Source organism: Phanerochaete carnosa, assembly GCF_000300595.1.
Source record: "Phanerochaete carnosa HHB-10118-sp unplaced genomic scaffold PHACAscaffold_1, whole genome shotgun sequence".
NCBI classification, from domain to species: domain Eukaryota; kingdom Fungi; phylum Basidiomycota; class Agaricomycetes; order Polyporales; family Phanerochaetaceae; genus Phanerochaete; species Phanerochaete carnosa.
The window spans coordinates 2,447,259-2,463,537 of NW_006767628.1; the positions used below are offsets into that span (position 1 = coordinate 2,447,259).

The 16,279-nt window shown below is 54.6% G+C and overlaps 4 protein-coding genes across 4 annotated transcripts; all 4 read left to right on the forward strand.

The window, feature by feature from the left end:
- The first annotated feature begins 63 nt into the window (after positions 1–63).
- Positions 64–2,452, forward strand: PHACADRAFT_203950 (uncharacterized protein). The gene is made up of 7 exons (XM_007390184.1): positions 64–248; positions 304–1,089; positions 1,149–1,412; positions 1,472–1,682; positions 1,743–2,011; positions 2,070–2,114; positions 2,168–2,452. Exons 1-7 carry the CDS (start codon positions 84–86, stop codon positions 2,171–2,173), a joined length of 1,746 nt encoding a protein of 581 aa, XP_007390246.1. The 5' UTR covers positions 64–83; the 3' UTR covers positions 2,174–2,452.
- Positions 2,453–4,790: 2,338 nt separating this feature from the next.
- On the forward strand, positions 4,791–9,244 carry PHACADRAFT_133584 (uncharacterized protein). The gene is made up of 5 exons (XM_007390185.1): positions 4,791–5,593; positions 5,649–6,261; positions 6,316–6,837; positions 6,893–7,317; positions 7,476–9,244. The coding sequence occupies exons 1-5, from the start codon at positions 4,818–4,820 to the stop codon at positions 7,684–7,686; spliced, it is 2,547 nt and encodes an 848-aa protein (XP_007390247.1). The 5' UTR covers positions 4,791–4,817; the 3' UTR covers positions 7,687–9,244.
- Positions 9,245–11,159: 1,915 nt separating this feature from the next.
- PHACADRAFT_246953 (uncharacterized protein) lies at positions 11,160–12,386 on the forward strand. Its single transcript, XM_007390186.1, has 6 exons — positions 11,160–11,246; positions 11,522–11,726; positions 11,781–11,805; positions 11,856–11,921; positions 11,972–12,269; positions 12,329–12,386. The coding sequence occupies exons 1-6, from the start codon at positions 11,208–11,210 to the stop codon at positions 12,344–12,346; spliced, it is 651 nt and encodes a 216-aa protein (XP_007390248.1). The 5' UTR covers positions 11,160–11,207; the 3' UTR covers positions 12,347–12,386.
- A 383-nt stretch (positions 12,387–12,769) lies between these two features.
- Positions 12,770–15,843, forward strand: PHACADRAFT_246954 (uncharacterized protein). The gene is made up of 15 exons (XM_007390187.1): positions 12,770–13,042; positions 13,109–13,260; positions 13,313–13,530; positions 13,588–13,621; positions 13,671–13,840; positions 13,893–14,149; positions 14,207–14,282; positions 14,335–14,532; positions 14,595–14,713; positions 14,765–14,846; positions 14,898–15,020; positions 15,076–15,242; positions 15,295–15,464; positions 15,518–15,592; positions 15,650–15,843. Exons 1-15 carry the CDS (start codon positions 12,803–12,805, stop codon positions 15,711–15,713), a joined length of 2,145 nt encoding a protein of 714 aa, XP_007390249.1. The 5' UTR covers positions 12,770–12,802; the 3' UTR covers positions 15,714–15,843.
- The last annotated feature ends 436 nt before the right edge of the window (positions 15,844–16,279 follow it).

Here is a 16,279-nt window from a genome sequence, read left to right on the forward strand (position 1 = left end):
AGTCCCGCACTGGCAGCTGAAAGGGGAGGCGGCGGTTGCTTATGTAAGCTCCTCATTTGGACCTTCGTCTCGCTCTTGCCACCATGTCTCTCGTTGCTGGATATTCGTCTGATGAGGATAATGGCCCAGCTTCTCCCACAGCAGATGCTTTCGGCCTCTCTAGTCTGCCCGCGACGAAGAAGCCTCGCATCGAGGAGCCTTTGTCCAGCAAACCAATCGTAGACGCTGCCCCTCATGTCCTGGCGGAGGTGCGTACTCAGTGTCCCAAACGTAACGCACATATACTTAGTTATAATGCTCTAGGATCCTTTGCACCAAACGTCTTTGGTGCTACGACCAACGGATACACAAATGAATGTGAACATCAACTATGCGGACATGATATTGCCTCTGCAAGGGCCTGAGAACCCCTTCGGCGACCGCGGACGCTTCCTCAACCAAAATGCCCTCGCTGGGCATGTAGAAGAGCAGTCCATGACTGATCATGCCTTCCGCCAGCAACACCTAACACACACCATCCTTGGCTATTCCGCTAATCCTTCCGTCGACCCTAACGCGCCGGCCGTCCTTGGTTCAGTGGAAAAGGCCATGGCGAATGGCTTCCAGACAATTGGATCCATCAAGGCACCGATGGCCGCGAAGAAGGAGCTCAAGCGCAAGCGCATGCCTCAGGGCGACTTGGAGGTAGTTGATGGGAACGGCGCATACGAGGGTCCCTGGGCGCGCTGGGGCGGCGAGGAGCAGGACACGGCTATGCCGGAGGGAGTCGAGAACGCCGAGGAGGAGGAAGAGTCAGAGCCCGAGGAGGAGGTTCAGATCAAAAAGGCGAAGCCAAAGCGCGGTGCGCCAGGCCTCGAGTCGTCTGTGTTCCACGGGAAGTCGTTGGTCGACTACCAGGGCAGGACGTACATGTCGCCACCGGTGTCGGAGGCACCCCAACTTCAACACGAGCCCGGCTCGCAAGAATGTTTCATCCCGAAAACATGCATCCACACCTGGACTGGACACACGCAGGGCGTGTCTGTGCTCCGTCTGTTCCCCAACACCGGCCATTTGCTGCTCAGTGGGTCGATGGATACTAAGATCAAGGTATTTAGCATTTCATTTCTTCCATCTGCTTATCTTTGACGTGCTCGGTGCTTCAACAGTTGTGGGATGTCTACACGCACGGGAATTGTCTCCGGACATTCCACGGTCATATGAAGGCCGTCAAGGATGTGACCTTCTCCAATGATGGTCGAAGATTCCTGTCATGTGGGTATGACCGGCAGATCAAGCTGTGGGACACGGAAACTGGACAGTGTTTGAAAAGATTTAGTAACGGCAAGATCCCCTACGTCGTCCGCTTCCATCCGGATGAGGACAAGCAGCACATTTTCCTTGCTGGAATGTCGGACAAGAAGATCATCCAGGTACGCCGCCAAAGCTAAGACTCCTGCAGGCGAGTTCGTTACTGATTGTGCGCGCATAGTACGACATGAACTCGGGCGAGATTACTCAAGAATACGACCAACATCTGGGACCTGTGAACACAATCACCTTCGTTGATGAGAACCGTCGATTCGTTACGACTTCGGATGACAAGACCATACGTGCATGGGACTTTGACATCCCAGTCGTGATAAAGTACATTGCAGAACCATACATGCATTCAATGCCGGCCGTCACCCTGCATCCAAGCAGTGCGTAATTCAATTATTTCCTCTTTCCGCCATTTCCGCGGCTGACAGTTTCGTTTGCAGAGAAATACTTCGCCGCACAGTCTCTCGACAACCAGATTCTCGTGTACAGCACGGATAATTTCCGGCAAGCGCGTAACAAGCGATTTGCAGGACACTCGGTCGCAGGCTACGCCTGTCAGGTGGGCTTCTCACCTGATGGTAAGTGGATAAGCAGCGGCGATGGCGAGGGGAACATCGTGTTCTGGGAGTGGAAGACGGGCCGTATCAAGAGCCGTCTGCGTGCACACTCTAAGGTAGTCATCGCGCACGAATGGTTGCCGCATGAAACGGTACGTCCGTATCGTGCTCACGTGTCGAGCGGCGCTGACTTGATTTCCTTTTCCGCAGTCAAAAGTAGTGATGGGCTCCTGGGACGGTTTAATTAAGTTATGGGTGAGTGCGCAGTGTGGTGCGACCCTTATAGACGTTGCTGAAATTCGACGCAGGACTGACCCTGCTGTATGCTTGGACTGACACCGGTCATGACATCATCGAAGTGTTTGACCTGATCCCCTCATCGGCGTGAGGCAGTCGTAAATCGGGAATTAGAGACACTCTTCCCGATTTTTGTCCGTCTTTGGAAAGAGAGCATGTTGCACTCTCCGATTATCGGCCGTGCACTTGCTCTAATTTTGTCGTGCGAGTCTCCGGTTACTCTCGAAGCTTGAAGCTTTGAAGGTCCGAAACTCTCTGTGTTTTCGGAGCACACCCTCAACCTTATACTGCGCGAGTCGGAAGAAAGACAAAGACGCTGCCCAGTTCGGCACCCAAGCGCTGCATCGTGATCGCTGGGCAACCCGCAGCCCTATGCATGCCCAACACATGCCGGACCTTGCAGACATCTTTTGTCCCATCGGGCAAGATGCCCGCCGCTGTCAGCAAGCAGTGTCGACCGTCGGGAAGCGCGGATCGTGTTCGGCGCCAGGCGGCGAGGAAGGAATGGCCCCCCCCCCCCCGCCGACTGGGGCCCATGGTGATATCCAGTATTGTGGCATGGGGATATACCGCATTGCCTCAAAGCACGGCACAGTAAAGCTGGCTTTGCTATTGACCCTTCTGAGCCGTGTTGCTGACGGATATTGTAAGAACCAGCGTCTAGAAAATCTTCTCTGATGAAGTGGCCGCGGTCCATGATGCTGCCGATGAGCGCTGTGCGCTGTGCCCTGGGCGTAAGTGGCCTTATGGTACAGTGCCCGCATGGATCGTCCGACTCGTATTTGAATTTTCTCTCGTGTCCGTCTGCTTCTGATTGGTAGGGTTAGTTGGATGAGCCGTGGCCGATTACTCATAATACTTATAGGACATGCCCGGTTTCAGTAGGCGTCGTCCGCGGGGCGGTTGTCCTGGCGAACATGGAACGTGTTGCCCGGTGCAAAGGGCCGCTCCCTTACAGTAACGTGCAAAATGACGTGCAGAATGAAAAAGCGTTGTGAGTGCGTTGTGGTGCCGGTCTGCGATAGGAGGCCCCACCTGGCCAATGCTGGTCGACGATGCAGTGTTATGCCGATTGCGAAAATGAGCAGTCAGCTGCACGCTTATCGGACCGCGTTAACCCTAGTCGCTAGATAGAATCCAACTGTGTATATGTGCTTGTCTCGACGCCTCTGTGCCTGTGTCCATTGTCGCACTCATTGCTGCCTCAGTTCCGCTCCTTGGCCCTGTCACGCTCGATCCTTCTTCCTGCTCCCAGACCAACCAATCTTCCAGGAACAGCGGATGACAACCAGGAACAAGATTGCGCAGCGCCGTGCCTCGGACGGTGCTAATCTCAGCCCTACCTAATGGGGCACATTTCCGTCATGCCGCAGTGCTGCCGAGCTCAGATGGTCGAACTCCGACGTGTGCACCCACGCAGGACGGTGGAGCAATCAGGACAGATCGAAGAACGCCTGTCTCTGATTTTCGATCTCGGCTTTGGCATTGTCACGCGGCGGCATACTTAAGCCTACACGCCAGTTGCCTTCGTTCCCGCCCTTCTCTCCCTCCTCGTACCTGGTTAACTCTCCCTCCCCGTCTCGCTCCACACGCTCCCACCATCATCATGAAGCTTTCAGCGATTGCCCTCACTGCTGTTGCTCTCGCGTCCTTTGCGGCCGCCAGCCCCGTCCCCGCTGCGGACCCCGTGAGTCCCCGTTGATCCCTTCTTTCCTGAGGCCGAGTGCTTATATCTGGGTGACCATAGCTCCCGGATTTCGCTACTTCAGACTTCAAGCGTGGTGACAGCTCAGGATACAACAGCGCACCGTGGCGGAGGGAAGATGAGGAAGTGCGTCTGTGTTTACTTTTCGGCGACGCTCGTGAGACTAACTTGGGCATCAGATCTCCAGTGGCCTCTGGAAGCGGCTCTTCCAAAGGCGTTGATCAAGAATCTCTGTATGCTTGTGTCCATCGTGTTGCCTACTCCCAAGGCTGATTGATTCAACCCCAGACCTCTCCCGTTATCGTAATCCATTATTCGTATCCTGTTCTTTAGTCTGGTACTTGGTGTGAGATCGTAAGTCAGTCCTTCGTTCTCATGCGCAAATATCTCGGTACTGACAAAGACTTCGTACTCAGAGCTACCTTCTGGTCGTCGTAGTGTGGTAGTCTTTAACCGTGAAGGTTATCGAGTAAAATACGACGGTAGTCAGTCCCTGTTATGCCCACGCTCTTTGTTCGCTGTCTTTAGGTCTCTTCATTTGTTCGCACTGTATTCTACCATAAAAATGTTTGTGCACTGAGCCAGTCCTTACACGGGTATGACGAGTTGGTAACGTGAGGCCTGCTTGTTGGTCTGAGACCATGTCGCGGGCGAGATTTCGTCATCTTGCCTTCCCGTTCGTTGAGCTTCAAGCTTCAAAGCGTCTCGTTAGGCTCCCAGTTTGAGCTTCGAGTCTTGGCCCTCGGGTGCGATCAAGGTCGGCGAGCAGAGACGGCCCTGAGGCGTGTAAATCTTAACGGTTTCAGATCTTGCGCCGACGAGGGTGCAAGGCACACGTGCGTTTTCGGGCGTTGAATTTATTGTGTTTAGGGCAGGCTCTTTCGCGGGAAAGACGGTCGCGTGGACGTCTCGACACCATCCACCTCTTCCCCCGTACCCCCTTCCTCGTCGCCGACATGTCTCTGCTCGATGAGCCTGTTGCACAGGATGACCTTATGCGCGATAGATCCCGTGTATTTGAGGAGTTTCTCGACTCCGAGACCGATTTTTACAACTACAAGACTGATATTGGCAACATGCTCCGTCTCGACCAACACCGACTCGTCGTCAATATTGATGATCTGCGCGACTACAGACGCGATTTCGCTGATGGACTACTCAAGCAGCCCGTCGACTACCTGCCCGCTTTCGATGAGGCCCTGCTAAACGTCGTCCAGCGCGTGCATGACCGTGAAAAACACGATATTGAAAACAAGAGCTATCGCGTCGGCTTCAGTGGTTCATTCGGCGACCACCATGTCAGCCCCAGAACGCTTCGGGCCTCGCAGCTGGGCAAGATGATCTCGCTAGAGGGCATCGTCACTCGATGTTCGCTTGTGCGACCCAAGATGCTCAAGTCGGTGCACTACTGTCCAGAAACCCACCTCTTTCACGCGCGCGAATATCGTGACGCGACAACCTCTACCTCAAATCAACCACCTACATCCTCTGTCACTCCCCAAACGGACGACGAGGGACATCCTCTCGTGACAGAGTTCGGTTTCTGCGTTTTCCGCGACCACCAGCGCATCAGCATCCAGGAGATGCCTGAACGTGCCCCCGCCGGCCAGCTCCCGCGTAGCACAGACGTGATTATGGACGATGACCTCGTCGACAAGTGCAAGCCGGGTGACCGCATCCAACTGGTTGGCGTGTACCGCAGCGTCGGCGGTGGTTCGGGCGGCGCATTCAAGTGAGTGAAAAATTCCACATGTTTGGCCGCCGATCGTTTACGTCCGCGCACCTAGATCTCTCATCCTTGCCAATAACATCAACCTCCTATCCTCAAAGAGTGGCGGCGGTATTGCGCAGACGCCCCTCACGGACTCAGAAATCCGCACCATCAATCAGCTGGCGAAACGTTCAGACATATTCCACTTGCTATCCCAGTCCCTCGCACCTTCTGTCTATGGACACAAACAAATCAAGGAGGCAGTTGTGCTTCTGCTGCTTGGTGGAGCGGAGAAGAACCTACCTAACGGCACTCACATCCGAGGGGACATCAACATGCTCATGGTCGGGGACCCGTCAACAGCCAAATCTCAGATCCTCCGCTTCGTGCTCAACACGGCTCCCCTCGCAATTGCCACGACCGGTCGGGGCAGCTCGGGTGTCGGTCTTACAGCCGCTGTCACGACTGACAAGGAGACTGGTGAACGAAGGCTCGAGGCAGGTGCCATGGTCCTTGCCGATCGCGGCATCGTTTGCATCGACGAGTTTGACAAAATGTCGGACATCGACCGAGTAGCCATACACGAAGTCATGGAGCAACAGACGGTGACCATTGCCAAAGCCGGTATCCACACCACGTTGAATGCGCGCTGCAGTGTTGTGGCGGCGGCGAACCCAATTTACGGCCAGGTGCGCAGGAAACTTTAAAATCTCCGGCGCCGTTACTCACAGCTTCATGAATAGTATGACGTGCACAAGGACCCGCACAAGAACATCGCTTTGCCGGACTCCCTCTTATCTCGTTTCGATCTGCTGTTTGTGGTTACAGACGACGTTGATGAGACGCGCGACCGTCAAATCGCCGACCATGTCCTTCGCATGCACCGGTACCTCCCCCCTGGTGTCGAGGAAGGCACCCCTATCGCAGACAGTCTCACTCAACAACTCTCTGTCGAAAATAGTGCGGCGCAGACTCAAGGTCAGACTGAAGAGACGGACGCATCGCCGTTTGAAAAATACGATCCCCTTCTCCATTTTGGCTTCACAGCGGAGGCACAGCGGGTTCAGCAGGATGCTATCGCGGGACGCACGAGGCGGAAGAAGAAGAGCGACAAGGTGGAGATCCTCAGCATTTCATTCGTTAAGAAGTATTTGCAGTACGCGAAGAGCAAGCCTGCTCCGGTCCTGACGAAGGGTGCGGCCGACCATATCGTCAATGTATATGCGACATTGCGCAATGAGCAAGCCGAGGGCAACCAGAAGCGGGTAGGTTTCCTCAAAGCGGACTGATCGGCTGTTCCTGACTAAATCCATTTGCCAGACATCGCCGCTCACAGCACGTACGCTCGAGACCCTCATTCGTCTTGCCACTGCCCACGCCAAGGCGCGCTTGTCTCCCAATGTTTCCGAGCGCGACGCCATGGTTGCCGAGGACATCCTCCGCTTCGCGTTGTACAAGGAGGTGCTGAAGCGCGACCGCACCACGAAGAAGAAGCGACGCCTCAATGACGGCGGTGCGCACCGGCGGGGCAGTGACGACTCGGGCGAGGAGACGTCCGACGAGGATGAGGATGAGGATGTACCTCTGCGCGTAGAACAGCAGGCAAAGGCAAAGGCGGCGACTCCTCAGCCTGCCAAGGCCGCTGGCTGGGGCGACGGTCGGGACGTCGATATGGACGGAGCAACTCAGGTACAGGAACCGGAGGTTACGGTGCCTGCAGGGCCTACCGACATCCGCCCCGAAAGGTGCGTTCTCGTCTCGATCATCCGTGCGTTGTTCCCCCCGTTTCCGCTGCCTCGATTACAATCGCGGTTATCGGGCCTGGTGCACCCTGTGCATCCGTCTTACTATCCCCCTATTACCAATGAGGCAGTGCCGATACTGACATCGATCCCACCCGCAGGTACGAGCTTTTCCGAAGCCGCCTCGCGAAGCTCTTCGCAAGCACGCTACAGGACGACGAGCACATTGCGTTCGCGGAGCTCGTTACAGCCGTCAATGAGGGCCTCACCAACGACACGCTCTTTGGCTCCACCGAGGCGAGCGTTGCTCTCCGCCACATGGAAGACGCAAACGAGATCATGGTCAGCGACGGCGTTGTCTATAAGATCTAGTGCCCCGCGGCTGGGCGTTCCTTCTTTTTCTACTCTCGTGCTTTCGGCTGTCGGGTTCTTGCTGTTATCTTCTCGCTGTGTACTGCTCGCTCCATACTGTACTCTTTTCTCCACCCGTGTATTTTGCATAGATCAACAGAATGACAATACCCAAGTAGGCTATTGGGGAAAAATACGCCTGCTACTGCTACTGCTCACAGTCGGACCTCGTCCTGACGACCTGTCCGACCTCTTCCCTCGTAAGCTCCGCAAAGCCGACAAGCTCCGCCATGGCCGCCTCCCATTCCTGGTCTGGCGCCGTTCCAAACGTTGCATCCACGATCTTCCACCACGTCTCGCCCTGCGCACCGACGACGCGTGCTGCCTGGAGGAGCGAACGCCACGGCGCTTCTGTGCGCGCAGGGGCGCGGGCGAGCGCGTGCCGGCACGTCTCTACCCAGAGCTCGCATTCGGTGAGGATGATCATACCCTCGGCGGGCGTGACGCGTGCGCGCCCGCGGTACATGATCGCCCGTTGGAGGATGTGCGTCGCGAGGTGCGAGGCGATGCGGCGGTACAGCGCGGTAACGGTCGTCTGTGGCAGTGCGCCCTGAAGGAACGTGAGCTGTGAGGAGAGGAGCGCGATTGGCGCGAGCAGCGTCGCGGGGAGAGAGATATCGTCTGCAGTCTCTGTGGACGACACAGGTGTGTTTTGCCTGTGACGGAGTCAGCGACGAACGAGGGTAGTGGGTGGTGCTGGACACAAACGTTGATCCTCCGCTCTGGAAGTGTTGCCTCAAACCAGCCTCCACTTCATTGCAGATGGTGTGAACGATCATGTCCTCCGCACGGCCAACTAGCTTGCCGTACTGCGTGACAAGCTCCTCGAATATTGTGCCTTCAGGTGCTTCCTCCTCAGCAGCGGCCTTCGGGTCAGGCAGGGAAGCGGTAGCCTCTGCTCGCGCGCGAAGTGCAGCTTTGTGGTTGATCTCTGTCCAGAGTTCTAGGAAGAACTGTATTTTGCTCAGCGGACGCGCGAGGATGAAAATAGCTGACCACGCACCAAGTCCTCACCCCAGGCCTCCATAGCCGCCGCAATGTACTTTGAGCTCACCAAGGCCTTGCATAAGCGTTGCACTCCTTCAACGCCGCCGGTCAGTCGCCGCGAGTCACCGAGCCTACCGGCGTCGCTGCCCAGTGCGCCCGGGACAGCGCGAATAAGGGTTGAAGATAGTGTTTCGAACGCATCAAGTGACGATGATATACGAGCGTGGTACGACTCAAGTAATGGAAGCTGAACCGTGATGAGGAAGCGCGTGCGATGGATGAATTGAGGGAGAGGGGAGTAGCGGTCTGCGCGGCAGTCAAATCAAAGTACCGAGACGTGCCATGAAACCCACCAGTGACTTGCTCAACCAAAGCCTTGACTCTGCGGGCAGAGTTAGTGGGCTTCAATTCGCGGTCAACTGTCGGCTCCTCCTCTGCTTCCATCGAATCGTCTGCGATAAGCCAAGCATCCTGAGAGCTGATGATCTCCATATATTGATCCATCGCGACTGTCAACCAACGCATTCAGTGGACAAGCATCCAAGGTGGCCAAAGAACACCCACATGCACGCTCGCCCTCCATCCAGGCTTCAAACCACTCCTTTCGACCGAGAATAACCTCGCTTGTACCCTGCCATTTGGCAGTTTCGCCCTTCTCTGTGCCCACCGCAGCGCTCGTCCCGCTCAGCTCGAAGCCCTCGTCCCTCAAGCTGCTGTCAAATGCCAAGGCCTGGTAGATCGTATGCGCCAAAATTGGCGGGTGAGAGATGAGGGCAGGCACCGTCTTACGCAGCTTGCGAGAGAGTAGCGGAAGAAGCAGCAGGGTGAATTCACGCCAGGCATTGATATTGCGGTATTCGGTGCGGGCGAGCAGAGATTGTATAACAGACTCCATGAAGGGACGTTGTTCGTGTGAGACGTTGAGAACGTGTGTGAAGTACCATTCGGGCTGCGGGTGGTAAGGATAGGTCATAGGTCAGAAGGAACAGCGGGTGGCATGTGGTCCTTACCTTGTCCAGTCGGTTAGTTTGACGCGTACCTTCAAAGTGGTACTTGAATCTGAGCGATACGGGACGGACGAGGGCTTGTATAGGATAAAGGCCATCCTTATCCGTACGCTCGCGGGATATTGAAGCATGTAACTTGTCCCCACTACGCACACGATCAATACAACACACGGCTCGGAACAAAGGTACTTGCATGCTCTGCAACTTGAGGAGGTCGTGGAAAGCACTTTCGAAAGTCTTCCTATCTTCTTGGCTTGCGACGGCATAATTCACGGGGAGCGGCCACTGTAACTTCTCCGCAATAGCTTGCAGCGCCCTATCCGTAGAAATGAGTGGTGTTGATGCACATATCTGTGTATATGCTCACGAAGCAAATCTGCTCTTGATGTCGTTCCATGTACGGTCTTGTATGCCCTCCAAGAAGGTAATGAGATGAAGCTTCTGCTGTCCAGCCGCGTCTTCAACTTGCTTTACAGCTTCTGATACCTTTACGACGAAGGCCTGCAGCTGCTCATATTGGGATATGCAGTCGAACGACGAGGTCGATTGTGCCTTCGAGACAGCAGTCTCACTAGTCAGAGTTAGAGTGGCAGAGTTGCAATACATGGTTCAGGCACGTACCTGATCTTTAGGGCATGCTCCACCACTTGAATGTAGCTCTTAACACTCTGCAACTCCTTCAGATTCCGGTGTAGCGTCTCGATATCTTCCAGTAGCGTCGGTTCTCCCTCTGGACCGCTTAGCGAGGATACAAGCTCCTGGGATAGAAACGACAGCTCGTCCACTAGCGAATGCCGCAGCAATGACAGCTCTTGTGCGGTGTGCAGGTGCTCCTGCGCGGCCGATCGTGTGTTCGTTGTGAGCAGATCGACTTCTGCTTGTGACTGCGCGAGCTGAGCTACGACAGTTGTGTCAGCTAATGACCTCCGAGTAACTTCTCTTGGACGAACCTTGCTTTTCAGCTCATTGTTTCGCGCAACCGCACCAGAGACGAGCTCATCAAATTCGTGCGAGTCCTGCACGTCCTGGAATGTCGTAAAGCGTGTATTGAGGTAATCCCTTGTCCGCTGATGCGCGTCTGTCGACCTCGGGGGTGCGAGCAAAGTTTGTATCTGAGCGGAGGCCATGCGGACAGCTGGTGTGGTTGGAAGCGTGGTGGCGGGAAAGCGTCGGGCGGCGGGATATGGCGACACGCCGCACATGACGTACACGTCGCGCGCCTAGCCTCAATAAACGCGTGAATAAAAGATGATCGGTGTCAGGTTACCGCTTTACGTTGACTTCGCTCGACATCTGCTAGCCAGGGTCCGAGCCTACGTTTCATAGTTCTCGACTGACCAGTATCTGTGCTCACTGCTCTATGCAAGAGACATGGACATTCTTGCTCGGCGACTCTACAATGGTGGCTTCGACCATCTCAAACGTAGAACAGGATCCCTGCTCGTTCGCATCCCCCGCTCAATCACTCAGCCTCCGCTCGTCAGGCAAATGTCGACGCCGTATAACGTACCCCTCGTGAATCCCGATGTTCGTTCTTTATTCTTTCGTGCTGCCCCGGGCATATGGCGAGTCACGCTAGAAGTAGCAGCTTGACTTGCGTGTGAGATTAATATTTATGCTTTGCTCCATTTATGCCACGCCTCGCTGTCCACATGAACAGCTATTATGCCACACGCTGTGAGCATATCCACTTCCCACGCTTTTCTTTCCGTCTCCGTGCCCTTCGTACTTATCACGCCATCCATCGCCATCTCCTTATACCGTTCTGTTTCAGCTGACGTACTGCTAATACGAAACACTAGAAAACCCCAGAGGACGGCCATGCGTGCAAAAGTATTCACGCCTATCTCAACTCCAGCAGACGCGAGAGCAGCACGTTGAGCTCTGCACCTGCAACCACAGTCATGGTCGTACACGCCGACTTCGTGAAGAACAACGAGGAGTATGCCGCTACGTTCGGCGAGAAGAGCTCTCTGCCACTGGCGCCTGCGAAGAAGCTAGCCATCGGTGAGTCTCGATTCATTCCAGACTCCCGTGCGGTTCTGACAATTTAGTAAATAGTTACGTGCATGGACGCACGCATCAAGTAAGTGAATACATAAAAGCATAGAATGCTTACTGATCTCATGTCTGTAGTGTTTACGCCGAGCTTGGCATCCACGAGGGAGATGCTCACATTATCCGCAATGCCGGAGGCAGCGCGTATGTTCACCATTCTTGCAGGATACGCTCCATGCTAACCATGATCTCAGTAAGGACGCACTGCGTTCTATCATCATCTCCCAGCGTCTTCTAGGCACTCGCGAGATCGCCGTCTTCCATCATACGGGCTGTGGCATGCTCACCTTCAACACGCAACAACTACGCAAGCTCGTGAAAGACTCCGATCCGAACAACGAAGCGCTCAAGGCTGTTGACCAGATTGATTTTCTGGAGTTCCCTGAAATTGAACAAAGCGTGAGGAGCGATGTCCAGTATCTCAGGGAGAATCCGCTGGTTCTCCCGGAGTCAATAATTACCGGATGGGTCTTCGAGGTTGAAACAGGAAAAGTGGGTTCCAAGCTATTAAAAGCGCTACCTTTGGGCACGCAGCTCATGATATCTCTCAGGTCCGCCAAATTGTTTGACACGGAGTACACTCACATGCACACGGTCCCAGCATGTCCGAAGTATGTTCCCCAGTGCCCTCTTCACGCAGTTCGCGAACTGATTTAATACTTTTTGCAAGTCACTGTGAGCCATGAACATGAGTGCACATATCTACATAATCCATTTACCCTTGTATCTGCATATTTACGAATATATGCTCGCAGTTATGCAGCACATTTGAGTAAAACGAGAGCGAGGTCAACAATGCCATGCTGTGATTGGCTAGCGCTGGACGCCTGCTTCCGTCATCGCGATCACTTTGGTTGTATTCACATGCTTCGACAGTCCGTGAGTCCCGATGGGCGGGACTCTACACGTTACTGCAAACAGCTCTACTTACCTCCTGCCTCCGTGCAGCGTCTGTCCATGCCCTACTACCGCCCATAACTTTCCTGAGGGGACTTATCTCGTCGGGACGCAATACAGCAGGAAACATGCCGCTGTCCCTGCCAGCAAACTTGCGTCCCAGCCAGCAGCAGATAGCCAAGGCTGCTGCAGCGTACGGCAGGCATCGCCCGCTTGTACAGAAGGCCCTCACCGCAGGGTTTGTCGTCTACGTCCTCTCTGCGACGCACCACTCCCTGTTCTCACGTGCGGGGCCGCCGCAGCCGCGCGGCAAGGGTAAAGGCAAGGCAAGAGCGGAGGAGGACGGCAAGAAGCCGCCGAGAGTCGCTGTGCGTATGCCCTATCGTCCAGCGTAAGACCCCTGGCGACGATAATTAATCTGCCCAAATTGTTAGGTAGATGCCATCTTCTACCAACGTCTGTCAATGATCCTTCGTATCGTAATCCCGAGTATACGATCCAAAGAGGCGCTGCTGCTGTTCATGCACTCGAGTCTGCTCATATTCCGGACGATCATCTCGCTGTATGTTGCAGCCCTAGATGGCAGGTGCGTACCCCTTCTTCTTGGCATGCAGTATCTTTTTGTGACCGCGAGATAGGATTGTGGCATCTCTCGTCCGTGCACAGCCTGTGCCGTTCCTGCTCAACATCCTGAAATGGCTCCTGGTCGCGATCCCCGCGACGTGGACGAACAGTTGGCTGAGTTTTGTGCAAAGCAAGCTCGCGTTGGCGTACAGGACACGCTTAACGAATGAGATTATGACCAAGTACCTCGGGAGTGACGCGGAGACCAACGATAAGATCTTCTACAAACTAGGTGCGTAGACAGTGGTGCTGTACAATCCTTTGTTATATTTACCATAAAGTTTCCTAGCGAACCTCGACGATCGCATTAAGAACCCCGATCAGTACGTCTCCCAGATATTTACGGCCAATGCATCACTAAGGCGACACCAGAATGATCACTCATGACATTCAACGCTTCTCAAATCACCTAGCTGCAATATACTCCAACCTGGCGAAGCCAATATTAGACGTCATATTGTATAATTACCAGCTTTCTCGCAACGTGGGAGCGGAAGGCCTTGTCGTCCTGACCATCCTCGTCCAGTCGTCCGCCGCCTTGCGTACGTGTTTAGGCTGTTCATCTTCGCCTTTCTATTCATGCACTCTGCGCAGTGAAGGTATTAACACCCTCCTTTGGTGCGTACGCCGCACAGTCTGCACAGTTGGCCGGCTCCTTGCGCCACACGCACTCCCGGCTCGCCGAGTTCTCAGAAGAGATTGCCTTCTTCGGCGGCGAGGAGACGGAGAAGATGCTCATCGAGCGCGAGAATGCGGGGCTCATGAAGCACGAGAACATGGTTCTTAACAAGAGATGGTGGCATGGTTGCGTCGAGGAGGGCATCGTGAAGTGGTTATGGGGCAGTTTCGGGGTGGGTACTCAGATTCTTGGCTGCGAAGACATGCTAGAGATTGACGCTTTGACACAGCTGTGCATCTGTGCGATCCCCGCATTCTTCAAGCTCCCAGGAGTCCATGCTTTCGACTTGGGGAGTCGAACTGAAGGTTAACAGTGGCTTTCTTGGCTCGTAACAACTTATTACTGAGCCATTCACAGGCTTCGTCACGAATAGACGTCTCCTTCTATCGTCGTCTGACGCATTCGGACGGGTGATGTACTCGTACAAAGACCTCTCAGAGCTCGCTGGATACACTGCACGCGTGTCACTACTTATGGAGACTATGTCCGACGTCGAGAAGGGCAAATTCGAGAAAGCGCTCGTTAGCAGCGCGGACACGGAAGAGAATGCTAAGAGTGCGTAAAGCAGAACTCTCTGCAACAGTGAAGGTATCTCTAACGGGTGGTTCTGCGAGTAGTCTTGAAGGGCCGCGGTCAAGTCATTGAGTCGGACGAGATCGAGTTCCAGAATGTGCCTATTGTCACTCCCAACGGCGACGTACTTGTCAAGGCTTTGAGCTTCTATGTGAAGCCTGGAGTAAGTATAATAAATTCGGCCCTGTGTAGAGCGACAACTGACTGTTTGTAGCAACACTTGCTCATCGTCGGTCCCAACGGCTGCGGCAAGTCCTCACTCTTCCGTATATTGGGAGGTCTTTGGCCAGTATACGGTAAGCCGCTTGGACTGAGTCCAGGAACTGTTCTGACCACACCATCGATAGGCGGCGTTGTCAGAAAGCCTCCAGCTTCTGATTTTATTCTCATCCCTCAGCGGCCATACTTATGTCTGGGTACACTGCGAGATCAGCTTATCTACCCCCACAATAAAGTAGATATGGAAGCCCGTGAGTCTCCTGCGTTGTTCATCTGGTCTGCGACACCTGATAAGCATTTTGGCAGGCGGTGTCACAGACGGCGACTTGTTCGCAATCCTCGCCCGTGTTCACATGGAACACATCGTCGAGCGCGAGGGCGGCTGGGATGCAGCTCGAGAATGGCGCGAGACACTCAGCGGCGGCGACCAGCAAAAGATTGCATGGGCCAGGTTGTTCTACCACCAGCCCAAGGTAGGCAAAACGAAGCTATCTATCCGGATGGTCCGCTGATATGCAAGCGTAGTACGCAGTGTTGGACGAAGCGACATCTCTCGTGCCTGTGGAGATGGAAGCGTTGATGATGCAACACGCCAGTGAGCTCAAGATCACACTGCTCACTGTGTCGCACCGCCCGTCGTTGTGGAAATATCATTCGATGATATTGCAGTACGATGGGCAGGGCGGATATGTGTTGTGCGTTTTATCATTCGGCCGATGTCAAGGGGCTGTACTGACGCGACGCTTAGCACGAGGCTTGACGCGGAAAAACGGCTCGCGCTTCAGCAAGAGAAGGAAGCGCTCGAGGCAAAGCTTTTGGAAGTGTAAGTCCCTATACGCCATGGATGTTCACAGCCCGGAACGCTAACTACCGCCCATAGACCGAAGATGAGGGCCAGACTGCAGGAGCTCAGGGCGGCAGCAGAGGCAGAGATGCGGTCATAGTGTAGATTCGGACGTAATACGCGGGGTACTGAATGGATTGGATGTGCGATTTGCGTTCATGTCTGGGCGTCGACTCTTTTGGAGCGTGAAAGCCCGCTGACGTGCTTGTCCTTAGAAAATATGTCGCAAATGTTTTCCCAAAATCATGATGCATCAATAGCGATCTTTTCTCTCACAAGCCTCGTTAGGGCATCGTGATGTGCATCACGACACGAAATTTGCCTCGTGAGGCGGTTTTGACACGATTTTGATGCAATCTTGGGGCGTCTCCCTCATGAGGGTAAACGGAAATTTGCGACATTTTAGCTCTGCGCAGCGGCTTTACTCAGGACTAACTATGTAATGCTCTCTACGAGGGCAAGTGCGGGTCCTGGGACTTGAGCCCACTGGCTGATTACTGAGTGTTGTCGCGTCTTTGCGCATGCGTGTGGCCCAGGGACCGGGGCATGGTGTTACGCCCCGTAGGATGCCGACACGGCGGTGCAAGCAACGGAGCTGTGGTGTTTGTGGCGTGCGGGGTAAGCCGGAATCGCACCTGGCGGCAAATCTGTGATCCAAAGCCCCAG